At 42.0% G+C, this 20284-nt stretch overlaps 1 protein-coding gene across 2 annotated transcripts in view; it reads right to left on the reverse strand.

Moving 5' to 3' along the window:
* The window catches only part of rgl2 (ral guanine nucleotide dissociation stimulator-like 2), a 27637-nt gene extending 7840 nt beyond the window's left edge, over positions 1-19797 (reverse strand). For both annotated transcript variants that reach the window (XM_070912249.1, XM_070912248.1), the window contains exons 1-11: positions 19708-19797; positions 17451-17617; positions 9976-10023; positions 9449-9532; positions 9168-9334; positions 7924-7980; positions 5973-6169; positions 5182-5291; positions 4395-4610; positions 3265-3368; positions 1822-1906 (exon numbers count right to left, since the gene is read on the reverse strand). In XM_070912249.1, coding sequence (XP_070768350.1) covers positions 1822-1906; positions 3265-3368; positions 4395-4610; positions 5182-5291; positions 5973-6169; positions 7924-7980; positions 9168-9334; positions 9449-9532; positions 9976-10023; positions 17451-17609 — 1227 coding nt within the window. In that variant the 5' untranslated portion in view covers positions 17610-17617; positions 19708-19797. The remainder of the gene's footprint in view (positions 1-1821; positions 1907-3264; positions 3369-4394; positions 4611-5181; positions 5292-5972; positions 6170-7923; positions 7981-9167; positions 9335-9448; positions 9533-9975; positions 10024-17450; positions 17618-19707) is intronic.
* Positions 19798-20284: the final 487 nt, after the last annotated feature.

Here is a 20284-nt window from a genome sequence, read left to right on the forward strand (position 1 = left end):
TAGTCATTTTTAGACAAGCTGCGAGACGAAGGGAAGCAAGTAACTGTGCTGACAAAAATCAAAGGGCAACAGAAGGCAATGGTGTTTTTGTGGAATCAAAGCTCCGAGTGAAGCTTTGAAAATGAAAGCAAATGTTTGGATGAATTCCTTTGGGGGTATCACGGGTAAAATCGCAGCTAATGCAAAGGTATTGATGCCTGCACTGCACCATAACAGCGAATCAAAACCCAGCAAATCCTGCCAACTTCCCCAACTCTCTGACACTGTGCAAACTAAATATAATGTACGTCTTCAGATGGGTGTCTCGTACTGAAGTGGAAGTGTTGACAGAATAAGGGCAGTTCTACTCAACCAGATTAGACTGGTTTCGGGTTTTTAAAAGGAGTCATAAATCTCTACCACTGAATGTTGTTTTCAGCCGAGGATAAGGCTCGACTTCACTCTGTGCAGATACGAATTTAACAAATGTGGTCCAGTAATGGCACTTGACAGACACATTAATAAATGTCTCATTCTGCTGTCTCAAATTATGGGATGCTCGTCACCAGGATGTGAGATATCAGTCAAAGATGTGCAGAAAAGAGTCGCATTGGTTTTTCAGAGCTGCAGTTCGAGCCTTAACAGACATCACTGTATGTTTCCAGTCATCATGTATGTTGTTTTTAGCCATGCTGGCAGTGTAGCTCTAGGGATTAGCAATGTCGGTCGGCCCAGACTGAAATATCTTGACAACTTTTGTATGGATTCCAGATGAAATTCTGTACAGACATTCGTGGATGCACCCAAATGATTTTGGCAATTGCCTGACTTTTCCTCGAGTTAAATGTCTCAAATTTGGTTCAGACAGTTTCATTTTCCCACAGGATGAAACGGAAAAAACTTTGTTAATCCTTTCACTTTTCATCAGAATCAGAATCAGATTTATTGCCAATTATTAGCAAAAAAACATTGTAAGTAGAAAATATATCTAGCACCATCATCAGGTCAAAATTTCACTTTGTCACCCATCAACCTCAGCTGTACTTTGTGCTAATTAGCAAACATTAGCATGCTAAACTAAGATGGCGATACCCATTAAACATCAGCATGTTAGCATTGTCATTGTGAGCGTGTTAGCATGCTGACGTTAGCATTTAGCTCAGCGCCCATAAGTGCATCCTCACAGAGATGCCGGTGTGGCTGTAGACTGTTAAGTCTGTTTACCAACATCCTGTTTCATTCCCATGATGTTGGCACAATCAAGGATGTTACATATTGTACACACTGGTGTAAAATCAAAGTGTTTGTAGCGATGGGGAGAAAGGTAGAGAAAAAAGCAAGGTGGTAAAAAGATAAGCGGTAAAAGCATCCAAGAGCAGCCAAGAGCAACACAGCTGTGAGTAAAAATAGGCCTGAAACAAGTTCAAGACATCACAAAAGAGTTGTTGAAATCTGACTCCAGAGTTCAAACTGGCAGCTTTCCAGCACACGAAACTGCATCTCCAGCCTCTAAGCAACCAGTTAGTGTTATCATTAACCAACACACAAATGGTCAAATGGCATGATATCTAGAAAACACGCCATTAAGGCTCGAAACCTTCGTAAATAAAAAGCAGAACCGGTTTAATGCTGTGATGCCGTGTCATGACCCCAGCAGAAACCAGCCTCCTCCTGCCATGAATAAAAGATCACATTTCTCACTGAAGCTGCTCTATTTAAACTGCATAATGTGAATTATGTCATCATTCGGAGCCTGATTTCTCGTTTTTAGCTCAGCCAATTTTGAAAATGTACTCTTACATTTCCATTAACGTCCTGTACTTTGTCTGGACAGAAACTTACCTCCTTCAGGAGTTCTCTGCTTTGTGAGTAGTTGTCCTTGTCTGAGAATATTTCTGACAGCTCCTCGTATCTCCTCACTGCCTCCCTGTCAAGTGACCAAAAACAGTGAGTTGGTTTACAGTAAATGATCATTTACATTTCAATATCATTAAGCTGATGACGTGTCAGGAAGATATTTTGTATAAGCTGAAATTGACGAAGTCTGCAAAGTCAAAAGCACGTATTGAAATCGGATACTGAGGTTTGAGAGACTGATGGAAAAAATGAGTAAAGAATGTTTGATATAATTTACAGTTATGAAACTGGTTCAGAGACGATGCCGTGACTGAAAGCAGTTTTATGTTGAGGGGAAACACTGCTGAAGTGGCATTTTCTAGTTTTAGTTCGTGGAGAGATATTTTACTTCTGCTTCTTCATGAGGTTGACTTTTTGAGTGATATTTACAAGGTTGCCTTGGTGCTTAATAAATAAAGTGTCCTGAGGGTAACGCCAGTTTCCAGTAAAGCTGTTTGAAGCTATGAAGAAACTGCCCTCCTGCTCCTAACCGCACATCACATTTACAGTTAATATAATACTTTATGTGATCAAATATATAATAAAGTTCTAAGCATCTGAAAATTACTGTACCATACATTTTTCTTTCTAGAAGGACGTATGCCAACTTTAAGTATTTTCTATACGTATTAGAGCTGAAACTAATTATTATTTTCATTGTCAATTAATCTGTGGATTATTAACGCCCAAGTTGATGTCTTTAAATGTCTTGTTTTGTCAACAGGCCAACAACACAAACATTTCTATTACTTAAGTCAAAGAAAAACAGCAAATCCTAAGAAATAAAAAGTGGGAACTAGAGATTGTTGGTATTTTGGCTTCAACACGATTAATCGATTATTAAAATAGTTGCCAGTTATTTTTCTGTCGATCGACTAATTGTTTCTTCTCTACACTATATTAAGTAAATGAAAAAACATTGTTAACTTGTATGGACCTTTCGACACTTGGACTTATTGCAGGAAAAGCACAGGTGAAAGTAATAACATTAACGATGTCTCTGTTCCACTGACGGTAGGTGAGAAACACCTTTTATTTTGAAAATGAGACGTTATTGTTTCTGTCAGTTTCAAGCCGCTCTCTTGTGTGCTGGAGACTTGAGGTACCACCGCTGCAATTCCTCGGTCACCAGCAGAGGTCCATAAAAGTCCTCAATTACTTAATACTACAGTAACTACTGTGTTCCACATCCCAATGTACTGCATACTTGTCTAATTACTCGATTGTTGTCATGTTGTCCTGACTTTCTTTCTAACGTTTAAGTATTTTTTTATGGAAGACAATCAGAAAGGTCAGCACACGTGGGATTTCATTGTTCAGCGCGCATCGTTCTCTGTGTATATGGGTATACTTTTTAAATCTCAAACTGAGTGTTGTTCAGCTGCAGACCTGTCAGTGTCCTGCCACGTCCTCCTCAGCCGGTGGATGGGGTTACTCTGCAGGGCCGACACGATGGCATACAGTGAGGAGAAGTTCTTCCTGGCTCGGCACTCCTGTTGAAAGCACACACAGGTGAATACACTCATTTGAATGTGCACACACACACACACACACACACGCGGTCGTACGCGCACATGCACTCGCACTGTAACTGAGAACACCTGTGGGTGTGAGTCTGGCTGGTATTAAGTTACAGCGTCGGCCCTAGGTGCTGAATAATGTATACCGCTAAAGAGGTTTGTCCCAAAAGAAGCCTGGGATGAGCTTAGGACGGCACTTCGGCTGCAAACCGGTGATACCACATTTTACCAAACAGGATGTTAGTGTGTGTGTTTGTGTGTATGCGATGAAAAATGCAGCTTCATACAGTAATGCTGGAGTGAAGCTGTGTTTTATTCACAGATGAAGAGGCTTGGAAAGGAGTAAAACTGCTCATGTGACCACAACAACCAAGGACAGGATATGTTAATCTCACTTCTCTTGTATAATGCTGACATTTTTAAGCGGATTCAAACCTTTTTGCCTTGAGGTTGTACATCACATTTTCTTTTTGACTTTTTTTGACATTACTGGTGTGTACTGCTCATGCACAGTACATTTCCTAAAGGAGTCCTTGGACTGGAGGTCTAGTTCCAGTATAAAACCATGCTGATTTTTTAACAACCTCTTCAAAAGTGCTGAACCACCAAGTGCACTCAAACAGAAAGAGCGCAATTTTGTTATTTGCTGCCGCTCTGTCCAGAAAACAACCATAAACCAAGACCTCATTAATGTGTCGTGCTCTCAGCTATTGATGAAAATGAAATTACTGGTACAGTCACAGCAGAAACCAAGCAGACTGAGAATTTGTGATGGTATGCGAGTCGTCAGAGCTGAGAATAGGATTATGTTCAGGGGATTAATGGGGTTTATTGTAGGAAAATGCACAGTTAAGGTTTTTAGAAGCCTTGAAACCCCGACTGACATACTCTTAACAATTTCATTTCAACATAACCCCCATTTTGTTCAATTCCAACTTGTAAAAATGGCATAAAATCCTGCATTTTTAGAGCTGTGACCTTTGATTTTGTAATACTGACCTCTGCCACGCTGATCCACTTCTCCAGCAGTCGGGCTCTCTGCTGGCTGCGCAGCTTCGTGGGCCAAAGGCAGGATGCTAAAACTGCATTGGCCAATTTGTTGAACTGACGTATGGTGGCCCGGACGGACCAACAAACGTCTTCCCTCCCTTTCTTATCCCTCTGAGACCACAGCGAGCCGAGGCAGTGGTACGGGACCAGGCGGACAAACAGCTCCTGGAACGTGACCACACATAGATCTATAAATAATCAAATCAATCAAACCATGTGACCTGTACGGTGACGGCTTCCTGCTTGAATTTTGTGCTGACAGAGTTTGAGTTTCTGTTTGTGTTTGCAGCCGCGGTGGCTCATGTTACTGTAAGTACCACTTCATTTGTGTGTGTTCTGCTGCTGCGAGTGTGAACAGCAAAAAATGCAAAAAAAAAAACAAAACAAAACAGATGGCTCCAGTGTTTCATGAGCAAGTGAAAGAGAGCACAAAAATAGAAGTGTATTCATATGAAAATGTCACAGGTGATCAAAGTTCATCACAACACAAAACAGGATGGAGCAAAAGGGCAGGTTAAGATGGTGCAAAGCAGACTGCACCTGAACTACAGAGTCAACACTGACGTCAAAGCAGAGGTGCAGACAGCAGCATGCACCCTTATTCTGTAAATATCAGAATAAACCAAATGACTAAAACCTTCCAGTGGCTTAAGAACTGTAATCTATTAAATTTCACCAACACTATTTTGCTTCATGCCACCATCAAAAACACGTTCAGGCTTAAAAGACAACTCACTGCCTCTATTTTGGTGAGCTGCTCAGCGATGAGCGCCCCGGGGAATCCCAGGACGCTGGTGGGTTCGAACTTGGAGGCGTCAGGAGGAGGGCCGGTGAAACCGGTCTGATCTGCAAAAGGGTGAAGCCGTTCAATAAAACAGTGGATTCAGAATATAAGGAACGCTGTTGTTTGTAGTAATCAGTTTCTCTCAGAGCTGTCGCTGTAATAATGAAGATGTTTTGATTCAGAGAATGATGGCTTTCTCAAGATAACAGCTTGTTATCTAGCTTTCTTAGGAAAACAAGAGGAAACTGAATAAATATCAAATTTTAATGAGAAAATTAGTTTTGTTATCTTGAGGGGGGGGGGGGGGGGGGGCTTAAATGTACAAAATGTCATGGCAATCCATTTAATATTTGTTGAGATGTTCAGTAGCACATTAGAGGACTGGCGAATCAACAGTCTTACATTTCCATCCATAGAACCATGCACTAATTACATGGCCGCCTTTGGCTTTCATAGAAGAGTAGCTGTGGTGTCCAGAATATTTCACTACAATGGTCTAATTTCAACTTTCTAGATGCTCCTGAATTCAGAAGTGGCCAGAAAAATATACTTCTAAAGCAGTTTGGTTTAATTTCTCTAATCGAGGAAGTCACAAATGTTGTATTTTTGTGTCTGGTGTAGCCCCAGTTTGGGGCTGAGAGGTCAAGTGTATATATATATATGTATATATATATATATATATATATATATATATATATAACAAGGCCTTAACTGTGTCATTTAAATCCCAGTTATATACAGACCTTTATGCGCGTTAGGGAGCAGGGCTTTCTCGCTGAGCTCTTCGGCTATCCTGAGGAAGCGAGCGCGGAGGTCGGCTGCAGATGAGGAGTCCAGGGGGAGGAGGGGAGCCAGGCGCAGCAGGCGAGAGGGCTCCCCCAAACTCGTAAAGTCTTCAGGATACTCCGACAGCCATGTGCTGAACACTGTACACACCGCTCTGCAGAAATGAGGAGAGAAATGTTGAAGGAAGAAATTATTCTACCTTTTCAGCCTACCGTTCACACTGATTCAGCAGCTCCAGGGCTTTAGGGGACGTTGTGAGGACGAAACGTCTCCTTATAGTGCTGCATAGGTACATCAGGTCATCAGGAACCCACTTGTGCCTTGTAAGTTAAAAGAATAATTTTCAAATGAATCATCTGATTTTGCTGGGACCCAATGAAGGGAGCTGTGATAGTGGGACCTGCATCTGTTTCTGGTTTAAACCCTGAGCTGGTGCAGGTTGCCGGAAGCAGATAAACAACCCCTTGCAGATTGGAATCGATTGAATATATTGATATTTTCCAACACATCTAAAATGTTGCAGAAAAATCACATTCTCAAGGGGTTTAGACAAGAAAAGCAGCTTAGAGATGAGTGTGTAATTGAGTGGTAGCAAAGGATCAAGGTTGTATTTTTTTCATAGAGGTTGAATGTTAGCCTGTTTGCAAAGAGTTCATGACAGCAGGTAAGCCCGAGCAAACAGCAGCAAGGACCTCTCTCAAGGAAAACGGAGTGCAGGATTCAAATGACAGATGACATCTGCATATGAGAAGTAACAATATCTTTTAATTACTAACTTAACAGTGATGATAATGATGGAACCATTTGATTAGTTGCCTACCTTGTCTGTAAGGCAAAACTGAGGGCTTAAAGGATCAGTTCTTCTTCCGGCACCAGCACCGCCATTTGACATGTACAGTGACGTAGCTGAAGGCAAGGATCAACTACAGGCTTGCTTGCTTGGTTTGTAAACTAGCTATGTTTCCAGCAAAACAGCGGAAATTGTGCCTTTGCTCAAATTGTCCTCTGATGCCAAAAGAAACTGAATCATTCTGCTGCAATGAATTTCAGCATGGGGCAGTTTTTGGAAGGATTTGGGGGTTGGGCGTCAGAAGCTCGTATGCAATGCATTCTGGGACATGTAGGCACTGCCAACACGGCTCTGTGAGCAGGAAAAAGCAGCTTTCTCCATCAATATAGCAAGCACTGAGGAATGCATTTCTTTAACTGACTACATTTACCATCAACACTGAGTGGACATCTACATATAACGTGGCGAATTTTCCCTTTAAATACCCAATACCTACTTACGTAAAACAAGCTTGATAGCTTTAAATAATCAGAATCAGCTGTATTGGTCAAGTGTGTACAAAATGAATTTGACTCTGGTTTCCAGTGGCTCTAAATGTACTTACTTACCAGTTAGTTTATGTTCATTGCACAATTTTAAATATAAACTGTGATATATGCACAAAGGGCTAGTAAACTATGTCAAAGATGGTTTTATATTTCCTTTTGCTATCTTTCATTCTCGTGTTCACTGCTGATATTTAAAGCTGCATTAATCAACATTTTATATTAGCAATGGGTCAAATGAGTATGTGGAATATAAAAGGAGTAGCAACTTTTTAGGTTATGGTTTTGCTAGCTTATTTTAAAAAGTGAGGAGATGACCGCGCATCAGACACACATTACTCTGTGTGACACAGGACGTAAGGCACCGTCCAATTTTGAAATAAAAAACTGAACACTGCCTGATAATATATACATTCCCCACAAACAGAAGCAAGAAGCAAAACTGTTTTTAGAAGGCATTTATGTGCACACACACACACACACACACACACACACACACACACACACACACACACAAACACACTGCATGCCACACTAAAAGATACTGAGGAGAATTGTTTTTTAAAAACTCACCTGTTGAAATTTTGTCTCATCTGGCTCCTCTCGCTCTCCCCCGGTGGGTTCTCCAATCTGTTGACAAGAAGGAAAAAGTTAGTGGAGCAGAAAAAAACAGACACGTCAGAATCATTCAGCTTCAAATGGGTGCACCTGCTGTGTCATAAATAATATGTTTGCTTTGTGATAAATGTATTAATGGCTTGTTTTCACGAGATGCTTTTAGGTGTCCTAATGTTTACAGATAACACAACATGTTGCCAGGAGTCTTAACTGACTCTCCTTTGTGTTTCGTCTTAGTAAAAACTTTCCACACAGTTGTTTAATACAAATGCCTCCATTATTCAATAAAATACGTTACAACAGAACCAAGAGCCTTCACAAGCAAGTTTTTGCTGAATTATGTTGCTAAGAAAAACACAGAGCCGCAGTTATTTTAAATAGGCACACAGGTGCTTCTTTTTAAATTAAGCTAATTTAAGAAACTGCTGTTTAAATTAGACTCAGCTTGAAGACAAATTGCAAAGTTTATCTTGTGAAAATGGAAAGTAGGCGTACAGTAAATCGATCAACCAGTTTTGCAGACTCTATTCAACTGCACTTTAGTATTTAATATGCTAGCAGTGTGGCTCTAAAGATGTCTGTTGGTCAGTCAACCTGTTTGTTCCAGACTGAAATGTCTCAACTACTATTCGGTGTATTGGCAAGACATTTGGTACAGACATTCATGTTCCCCTCAGGATGAATTGTAATCAATTTGGTGATCATCAGGTCAGAATATTACTTAAACCAACCAATACTTTGGTTTATGACCAAATACCTGCAAAACTGACATTCCCATCCTCCTCAGCCGTATTTTGTGTTCATTGCTACTTTGTTAGCATGCTAACACACTATATTAAATATGGTGAATATGGTAAACATTACACCTGCAAAACATCAGCATGTTAACATTGTCATTGAGCGCATGTTAGCATGTTGACCTAAGTACAGCCTCACAGAGCTGGTAGCATGGCTGCAGACTCTCAGTCTCATTATGTGAGATTTGTTTAACAAGAGCAGAGTGAGCAGAGTGATATTTCACCACTTCATACAGCACAAACTCAGCCAGACAGGTTACTGACAGCTGCTGCAGCTGCTGTGCATCACAGCACCTAGAACTGCTGTCATACCAGCTGTTTGGCTCTTTTAAAACCCTCCCTCAAAAACCAGACAAAAACTACAAACATAACTGTACTGGTCTGAGATAACAACTGTCCTACCTGTCAGTGAGGATGTCCAGCACTCTCTTCGTGGAGGTGAAGGACCGATAGGTGGAGAGGAAGATGGTGATGAAGGAGGAGTCTCCCATAGAAAAGGAGTGGAGGAGGTGGAGCACCAGCTTCTCTTCTGTCCCTGCTTTCACACACTGGGAGCGAGAAACCGCCGACTGGAAGAAGACAGGAAGGAAACGAGGCCAAGAGAAAACAAGAAAGGAAATTAATGCTACAGCCTTTCGAATCGCTCGTCTCAACTGGTGTCCAGTCAGTCACACATGACTTACCATCGGACTGCTGGGGGCACCATGCTGCTGTTTGACCACCACTGTGTAGATCACTCCATCCTCCTCTTCCTCCACCACAGTGGACTGTAGAGCAGAGAAACCAGGTTAAGACAACGTTCATGTGTTGCAAAGAATGCATGAAAATCAGTATGAACTTCTGATTATTTAAGATACTTGACACTGGGAGGAATAAACAATCTGTTTGGCTCAATGTAGCCAAAAGTTTTTCCTGCTGATACTGATTCCAAGTACTAAATTTCAACTTACACTATTAGACAATCTCATTGAAATACTGACTGAAATTTAATCTTAGAGACACCCAATATGCATGTACTGTATGTGTAAAAAAACAAACAAACAAAAGGCACAAAATCAAGCTGCTTTGAACTCATTTCTACATGGAGCTCTAACGATCCAGTTTTAGCCTCGGGGAAAGTCCCTGACACAGTTACTCTATTTTATACTGGTACTGACTCACAGGCACATTATCTTGTGCATGTTACAAAGAGCAGCACAGCTGGCCTTACCAGATCCAGAGGACAGTACCAGGTAGTCTTCATTGGTGAGGGCTCTGCCTGAAGATGAGAAGGAAACAAAACAGAAGTTAAGGGGCGGCATGGTGGCGCAGTGGTTAAGGGGTTAGGGTTAGCAAGACACTGAACCCTAAGTTGCTCCCGATGGAGACCAGCACCTTGCATGGCAGCTCGGTCGCCATTGGTGTGTGAATGTGTGAGTGAATGGGTGAATGAGACTTAGCTGTAAAGCGCTTTGGGAACCGTGAAGGTTGAAAGGCGCTATATAAGTGAGATCATTTACCATTTAAGACAAAGGTACTTAACCTATTAGTCTCACTAGAAAAAGGCTTTATACCAAATGAGTGAATCAGAAAACTTCTAAAAAGACATCAACAAAATTGTAAGGTGACGATAATTTAGTGTCTCTACAGAAATCATGCACCTCTGTTTCTGTACATCTTTGCCTGGACCATCGCTAATGTCATTAATGATGAACAATTCAGCTGCATAAGACGGAGCCCCCAAAATCTTACGTACGCACAAGATTAAAAAACATTGAACACAGATAGGTAAAAATAAACATAGAACTGTTATACAAGTAGGTATGTACATATAGGTGAAAAAAAAAGCAATAATGACCAACAACATACAATGTCTATATACATGTCAATCATTGATTAAATCTTAGGTTGGATAATAAGAGTTTAAATGGTGCAATGCAATAAAAGTTATGCTATATTTCAAATAAAGCAAAGATTCAACAAAGGACTACAGATTTGTGAAGCAGAAATGCTTTTTTCTTCTTCCAACTCCCATTAATCATCTCACAACCCCTCAGACTTATATTTTGTAGGGGCCCGACCCCTAGGTTGGGAACCTCTAAACAGACTGTATATAAAGTAGTTAAAACTAGCTCCACCTCGACCAGCTACAACAGTAAAATGCTGCTTACACATTAATGCATCAGCATTAACTATCTAATAATAAATATGAAAGTATTAAATATATACTGGTACTGTAAGTACATTGTGTTGATAATACTTGAATGCATGACTTTTACTTGTAATGGAGTATTTTTACATTGTAGTATTGCTACTTTTCACAGTAAAGGATCTGAGTTCCTCTCCCCCACATTCATACCTGCAGAGTTTGAGTTAAAAATGAAAATGAAAAAGTGTTCCTCAACTGATAAAGGCATGTTTTACTGAAAAGTACAAATCTTTAACAGTATCAGTATATATTAATAATTTAAAACTAGTTGCTGTCAAGTGTTAGTTCGTACAGTAAAGGAGCTGTCAAACAATTTGACAATGCCAGTCTGTACACACTTGGTTGTTGTGAGTTGTCTGTGGTGGGTGGGGCTGCCCTCTTGTTTACATCCAGACCACAGTTTGTGCATTTTAGTAATACATAGATCAGTATCACTTTACACTTGACATTGGCGCTTTCGCAACTGTGACTTTTTTCCATAATAAAAAATGCATGAGCAAAAACACTACGTGAAGTCATCCTGGTTGTCTGGTGGAATCTCGTACTCATCGTGAGTCAACTGTTTTGATCTCAAGGAACACACAAGAAACACCTTGGAAACACAAAACACACACAAAACAAATACACTAAAACACACAACGTCTTATAAACCCCTTTAATGTTAATTGGCCTCTCAAAAAGTAAAGCTAATGACCTGCCTTACATTTTCATTCATTTTGCATGTGCTGACTTGTGAGCTTTCTCATTTGCAAATTCAAAGTCACATATGAGCACAAGAAACATATTCATGCAGACAGCAGAACTGCCTGAGGTCTGCTGCTCGTCCCCTATTCAACCGATGGTGTAATTAGTTGTAATAAGCATATGTTAGCCTCTATTAGCCTCTCTCACGTTACCGTGAGTTGACTTGATCGAAGGTCAACGTTTCAAGCAGGCGCTTCTTGAATTCAAAAAGGATCCTGCTGCACTGAATTATACAGTCTGTGTGTCGAACCTGTTACTCTACCTGCTATCTCTGCTTGCTTCTACGCAAAGCTGCCTGCGATTCTATCTTTCCCATGAAATTAGCCCGAGCAAACAAACACACACACACACACACAAAAAAAGGGGAAAAAAAGTTACCTTTCCCCTGACAAGTCCAGACAGGTAGCAATCCCTAAGCTTCCTGGAAGTCTTCAGGATAAAAGTACGAATAGCATTTTCATTTCCTCCATTTTCTCTCATCTGTTGCTCCTTCTTTTTTCTCTCTCTGTCTATAGTTGACCGCCTCTTATTTCACCGGCAGTTGACCTAGATCTGTATGTCTGTGTCTTTACCGTTTGCCTCTATGCGCCTTGTGGCTCTACATCACAAAGACACACCTGAAGTGGGAGCTAAGTCCGGCCCCCATGAGCCTGCATCACCTGGGCACACCCATTATATACACACACACACACCCACCCACACACACACACACACACATGACAAACACAGAGATAGGGATGTGTTAGGGTTCATAGCACTCACTCAACACTCATTTTCGGTGAGTTGCTTTTTACACTTAGACATACATACAGCATGCAGACACACTGCTCACACAAATGCAGACCCTCATCAATAGACACATGCATGGGCACTTGCCTGCACACACACACACACACACACACACACACACACACACACACACACTGAGAGACAAAGCCCTGAAGCTATTTCCAGAACAATACCCCCTCTCTTTCAGTCTCTCCTCTCTGCTCTCCAGCTCTCTTTGTCTTTGTAGATGACCTTCCCATGCAGATAAACCAGTTTGACTGAGTATCCTATTTAATACAACACTAAGCAAAACAACAATTATAACATCTGATAACAGGTAGAAGTTGGACGGCCTTAACGCTATATTTTTATCTAGAAGCCTGACATGCTGTTAGAGCAGTAAGAGGCTCTCTGTAGTCTTATAACAAGAGGTAATAAATGTTCAGCCACTGAACCAGGAAGCAAGCTGTGTTTATTTAAGGGGCTAATGGCATCACAGAGTGAAGCCATGCTGTGTGTGTGTGTGTGTGTGTGTGTGTGTGTGTGTGTGTGTGTGTGTGTGGAGCGCAGTTAACTTATTAGTGTGTCAGCTAACACATAGCCCAGACAATAAGGTCAATGATAAAAGGAGTATTAATTGATTTGTTTTGGCTATTTGGCGGCAGTGGATCAGGCTGTAAACACAACATTTATCATATCATCTTATGAAGTTGTTATGGCTAACGTGTTAGCAAACAGGCTATTCATATATGGAGCAGACACAGAGCAATATTAGCTTTAGCATTAGCATTCATTTGGAGTCATGTTTCTTTCTATCTGGCTACTTTAAGTCCAATATTCGCTCTCCTTTTAGCTCTGTTTATCTCCACCAACTCCTGAAATAAATATGTGGCTCATTAGCTAAATGCTCCACTATGTTCACCAGCTAGTTGCTAACTTCTAGTGTTGGCCTACTGCGGATTTATCAAATGTTTTTTAAACTAAAAACAGTTTCCTGCTGCAGTGAGTTAAACTGCAGCACGAGAACGGTGAGACGTCTAAAACAGTAAAGTTGCGGCCCGTAAAAACCAAAACAATTAGCTAAAATATGCTAAAATGCTCGTCGTCATTTGACCATTGCTAAGCTATAAATATTGATTAGTGCTTTAAGTATACAGAAAATACAATTTTCTCCTAAAGTTAGGTCCTCCAGATAAATAGATGCTGACTGAAACTGTAAGATTTGGCCTGCAGTGCTTAAAGCGCTTAATAAAAACTAATATAAGATGTAAACAACTCCAGGACTGGAGCAGTTAGTGGTGTCATAAGTCTGCAGCATCAGTCATCCTAAAAAGCCAGACTACACACAAAGTAAACAGTATTTACTCCATTTACTTTTGCAAAGACTGACATCACCTATCATTAGGCCCTGCCAGACACAACTTTTTTTTTGAGTCTTGATTAGCGGTCTCACTGAGATATCATTGAAAACGAGGCTGTAAATATAGCTTATAGTTTATATATATAAAAGAGTATAATGTCCCCCCAAGGCACAGTCTTGCTGCTTACTTATACAAGCTCTCACTGATCTCACTTGTATGGCCTTTGGCACTTCAGCCCAGTGATCCTGTGGGCCTTCATCACAGACACAAAGAAAACTAGCCCATTCCTTATTCCAGCCAGAGCTGGTATATTGAGATACTCGAGATAAAAGTATATTCAGTGGAGCGTCAGTTGAGTTTGCCTTCTGAAACCAGGCTGAATCTGGGTCAGAGAAACTCAAAGCGTAATAGGTGTGTGTAATTTGGAGTCCAGCTGCCTCAAACGGCTGGTGGATAAGCGTCATGATTATAGGCCACTGTGGTCGGTGGCATGGGTTGGTTCTGGTTCATTGTTAAGTTTTATCAAAACCAGTGTTGCTTTTTCCCTCGTGTACCTATTGTTGTTGCCATGTGTGACACTTTGTTTATGTTCTTTTGAAAGATGAGATCTTCTCTTAAGGGCCCTATGCTCTCCTTTTTCTTAAAGTTCCCCCAACCCCCAGCTGCAAGCAGGAAGTACATAATAAGTGGAGACAAACACAGGAAGCAGGACGTGCCGTCGTGTTGCGAAGCTATTTTTCTTCCCCTCTCCTTCCATCACAAGTCGAGGCTGTGTCAACCTCTCCTCCTGAACAACTACGTCAGCTATTGGACGGCACCAGAAAAGCAACAGGCAGGAAGCCAACTCTCCATTTTCACCCACCGGTCTCAAAAAACACCCAGTTCCAACCTTTTTCCTTAAATAAATCCATGTGGCCAAATAAGCTTTGACTTTGAACAAATACACACACTGCACAGCTGACGCCCTTATTCACAACCCTACACACAAGTCCTTCCACAGAACAGGGGGTCATAAATACATCTTCTGAAGCTTTATTTAAAGATAACCATTGTTTTTTTGAGTGGTCCACAACCCCCGACCCCTTCCTTCCTATCTTTCTCTCTGCTCCTCTTCTCACGCTTTCATCTATGCATCCCTTGGTGCCCGTTATCTTCTCTCTTTTAAGTAAAACTCTGTGGCATTAAAGTCAAAGCCGTTCTATTCCCCTTAAAGGAAAAAAATCCTCCGATGGATACGATTACTCTGTGAGATATCATCAGTCTGTGATCTGTTCTGCAAGTTAGTTTGGAGGGAAAAGTTGACTTCTCTGTGTGCAAACTTTGCCTTAACATGACTCGACTAATTCTGCTTTAGCGAGTGATTTCCACGAAAATGTCCAGATAACAGACATGAACTCGTTACAACTTGTCCAGTCTGACCTAAAAAATAAAATGTCCTCTTTAATGGACTCCTCTCATGAAATGTGAGACTACCTTCAGTACAGAAACATATTTCTGCCTTCTCTGTGATGACTCTTTCGGCATGTAATTGTTGCATATCTACACAAAATGGTGAGCTTAGTTAAACCACACTTGATATTTCCATTTATATTACATCTAGATTTACATCTCAGCTGTCCAATCTTTTGTAGCTGCATTTGAAATATTCAATTCTTTGAAAACCATTTGGCCAGTTATCCTCTGGGAGTAGAAATATACACCACCAAAGCAAGAAAGCATTGTGTATGAACCTCGCAAAAGTGTTTCAGGCTTAATTTTCGTCCCAATAAATTGAACTGAACCTGAAAACACACTTTTGTTTCTTTCACCTAAAAGCTTCATTGTTCAGTCGAGGCTGCATTCAGCCTCACACATCCAAGTTTCCCTCATGAAAGAATGAGCAAGTGGCCGTATTGGATTCCACTCGACAGGCTGTCCTTGGAGGCGGCCAGTGATACTGGATACTGTTTATAGGCAGAGCAGGTGTACGCCACATCGACCGCCCAAACCACCACATGCATTATTTACTGCGAGGTCCAGCAGCCGCCATGTGACACGAGCGCGGAGGAAGTCTGCTCATTCGGAAAAGAGAGTCAGTGCGACTTCTTTTTTTAGCTGCGAGGAGTTTCTTGAAGCCCAGTGTGAAGTAAAACCTGAGAGCCATGAGCAGGTCATGTGTGGTGGGGGGGCAAGAGAGTTGGTCAGTAGATCATCGTGACTCAGGGAAAATGTTTTGTTACCAACGTGGCTGCTGTTGAGGTCCGGAGTTTTTTTTACGACACGAGCAAGAGAGATGAAATCCGGTCCTCGGCTTACTTTACAACACTTCACAAGAGTCTCTAAATAAAGTTGAAGTTCAGACAGCAACCACCTGAAAAGCTTCTGATAAGGCTCAACGAACCTCACAAAACATTAACAGAGGTCAAAGATCGTGGGAAACTCACCTGTGCCATGACCTTTTTAACTTCCTAAATTTAGTTCAACTTTAGTCCATATTACGGATGTTATCCTGGAGTCATGCACTTCAGTGACAAACTGCATACAACTTGAGAAATTTACCCAACAACAGAAACACACTTTCATGTAGAAGTGTTTAGACAGATGAAAGAAATGCCAAATAAGAAACTGCGTTGAGTTACAGAAGCTAGTAGCTAACTCGGACACGACGTGCTAGTGCTATGCTACATGGTGATCCACGATGGTTCGGGTGGTCCAAGGGTTGTTTTAATGCTGCATTGAGAGTTGTTGAGTTAAACTGACTGTCGTGTCAAAAAAACTAAATAAAAAACTCCAAACAAAAACAGGCCTTCAGTACACCTGCCTTCATTAATTATTGGCAATAAACAGTTTCTGATTCTGATTCTGATTCTGATTAAGAGGTTCCTGAGATGTGAGGTCAGGTACATCAACAAAAACTACCACTATTAGGTGCTGCCAAACTGTTCACGTTGAAATAATTGAAAAAATCGCAAAACTTGCTGGAAATGGCTCTAACACTGCAAGCATGGCTAAAAACTATTGCATTAGCACAAGCAAAAAACTATCATCATACCATTTAAGTTTCAAATACTCCACTAGATGAACAGTTCTGTTGTTAAACTACAACGTTATTGCCCTGTTTTGAGTCTGTGCACCAATATTCCTTTTAATAATTAGTTTAATTTGCATCTATATAACTGTTGGATTTATTCAGTTCATGGAAACTAACAGTATTTAAGTCACCCTGGTGGAAAAGCAGTAAGTACACACACACACACACACACACGCCATCTTCATCTCTTTCTGTCTGTATCACACTGACTTTATTCCCTCAGGGTTTTCTGAAAAGCAGCCGACCGCATCTGCTGCTTATTCAAGAAACTGGTAGCCGAGCGCAGCTTGTACACAGAGGACCGCTTTAAATGCTGTTAGCTGGGTCGGCCAGGGGAGCCATGACAAATAAAAAGTTCTCCTAATCCCCTCTCAGCTCCGTCACATCACTTTATTGTGAACAGAAGAAAAAACGAATAAAATAGGTAGTGGGAGATTGTCAGTACTCAAACAACACCACTGTGAAAGCTGTGAGAACTTCATATCTCTCTCTGTAACACGCTCCAGAGACAAAATGATGGATGTGTTTCAACGAGGCAAAAGGAAAACACTCACCTGTGAAGTTTCCAACTCTTCGCTGCCGCTTCCCCTCCCCGATTGGCTGCTCGGGGTGCCGCTGTCAGGTGGTAAGGGCCGGTAGCCAATGAGAGGCACGTCGCTCGACTCCACCCCCGGCAGGTCATAACCACCTGTTCGCATGTTACGAGGCAGCATGGTGCCAGCTGCCACAGACAGGAAGAACATAAGAGGAGTGTTTCATGGTCTCTTAGGCAGCCGTTCAGACAAACATCTCGAGAGTTTGTTGGGATTAAATAAGAGATAATGTGTTCATTAGTGCTCATGATAACACAAAGTAACATTTGAAGCGTAGTCCTTCTCCTTATAAATCACTCCGACCCGGAAAGCACCAGCTTCCTGTGTGTGTCAAAGAATTCATTTCAAAATACTAGTATTGGATTATAACTCTCTGAATGGTTTAGGGCCAAAATACATTTCTGATCTGCTGCTACTGCCGATTATGAACCGTCCAGACGTCTCGGATCGTCTGGAACTTCTGCTCTCAGGGTCAAAAGTAAACATGGAGAGATTCGGTTTCTGAGCACCGCATCTCTGAAACAGACTCCCAGACATCTTGAGGTCTGCTGCTCCAACTTTCAATTCCTTTAAAAGTTTTAAGCCTCACTTTAAACTTGTCTGTTTGTCACTGCCTTTTATTAAATTAACTTGGTACTACCCATTCATAATCCTTACCCTAACCCTTTTGCCTTGTGTTTCTTTTATATATTGTCTTCAGGTGTGTGTTCACAATTTAAAAAAAAAATGTAAATAGTCAGGCACCTGTGTGAACATTGAAACAGGTTTTGCTTGCTGTAATCATTCCTGGCCATTAAAAGATCCCTTCCAAATGCCCTTTTATGTTGCATATAAAACACTTTGAATTGCCTTGTTGAAAGGTACAACTTGCCTTAGTGGACAGTTGTCTAAACCTTGACGTGTAGAAACATGGATAGACTGAACCTTTTATGATCACCTTACAGTCTAATTTGGACAAAAATGCATGCCAGTGAATGCATTGCCACTTTCATGTCCCAGTAACTATGCTATGCGGCCACAGTTTGTCATAAAAAGAGAACAGCAACCTTTGAGTGCAAATTCAAGACATTTTAAAGTGAAAGGAACACACTGCAGTAAGTTAATGGCAGCTTGGAGGCCATTTCGTGGCTAATTTGTTTAACACATTCATTGTGCCCCACAGCAGGTCAGGATTTGCATAGCAACCCCTCCTTCCATTTCCCTTTCCTCTCTTTGGTATTTGGATTGCCATGAAGATTAGACATCTAGTAAACACTGTTTCAGGAAGAGAGGTGTAGGAGGGAGAGAGATGGAGAGGTTGATACAGCATGAGTGCTATGGAAATGTGAACTCTTGCACAGCGTTGCAAGCCTGAAGCGTTATAATGAAACCACTGTTTGAGCACTCAATTGTGCAGGTAGTGCATCACATGTTGATAAATAATGTGTGCTTTGCAGAATGGCTGTCAGGTGGCTGCTGTAAGTGAAAATCCACAGAATCAATCCCCTAAAGACCCCCTGTCGACTCTCACGGCTCCGGATAGGAAGGAGCAGGAGCTAAATAGCCTCAAGTGTGATATAAAATTGTGCGAGCACTCCCAACTTTCCATTGTGCCTTTGTCTTGGACTCCTGCAGCTCGGTAGCATTTGTGCAACACTTACTTTCTCTTACGTGATCATTTTTCATTGCTGTAGGTGTTTAATTTGGCTCATTATAAGCTTGCTTAATAAACCAGTTAGCAGTGAGAGAGGAAAAGACACCCACAGGCCTGCAGGGGAAACAAGTCATGGACAGTGCAGTTTAAGCTATGGCCAACGGCTATGCGGAGGCCTGAATGCCTGCTATTCACTGGCTCTGACCAAAGCAAACAGCCCACATATGACTGAGGTGTACACACACACACAGCTGTAACTAGGTTACAGTTAAGTCACACCCCATAATGCTCCTTTTCTGCTCAATAAATGCAGCCATAGGGTGGTGCTGCAGTTATGTTCAGTCCTGATGATATGTGTCACAAGGCAGGCTGGATGAGGAGAATAAAGCCCGGCAGCATGAAGGCTGTGAAAGTTGTGTGCGTGCTGACACTCCTATTACAACACACAAGAGTGACATATGATGACATTTGCTTCCTACTGTGAGTCACTCAATGATATGACGGCCCTGGCAATTCAGAAACAGGCGATAAAAAAAATGAAGCAAATAGTGGAAGAGAAATGAGGGAAGCTGTAATTCAACTTACTGAGAGCAGAGAGTCATTCGCAGGATGCGGGCTATCCAACTGTGGTCAGCTGGATTCAGGCAGCATTGGGTGACCGCTGGTGCTGCTGGATCTGTGGCCGGCTCAGCTGAGGAGAGTCGCACCCATCTGTGCCACCGTCACCGACGACTACGACAAGGGAGCTCCGTCCTCCGCCTCGCCGCCCCCACCCTCTCTCCCCTCTATCAGTGTCCCCACACCGCTCGTCTGTCCAGCCTTCAGCAGCTGATAGCGCACTTTGGTCAAGCTGCAAACTCCCTCCCTCCCTCCCTCTCCTCCTCCTCCTCCTCCTCCTCAGCCCCCCCCCCCTCTCCGGCGTCGCAGTTCCTGTATGTTGTGCTCTCAGCGCTTTGGCAACAGCTCCGTCTCTCTGGGTGGCGCACACACAGTGAGAGGATACTGTACACCAGACCGGCTTCAGTGCACCGCATCTCCGGGGAAATGTGACTTCAGGGACCGGAGGATGCGGAGGCGGAGAGTCATTCAGACCAACGCATTTCCGCACGGTCGACTCGCGCGCGCGACCTCACGCACGCACCGCAACCCTGAACCCAAAAGA

The sequence above is a fragment of the Enoplosus armatus genome, chromosome 9 (genome assembly GCF_043641665.1).
Source record: "Enoplosus armatus isolate fEnoArm2 chromosome 9, fEnoArm2.hap1, whole genome shotgun sequence".
In the NCBI taxonomy this organism is placed as follows: Eukaryota; Metazoa; Chordata; class Actinopteri; order Centrarchiformes; family Enoplosidae; genus Enoplosus; species Enoplosus armatus.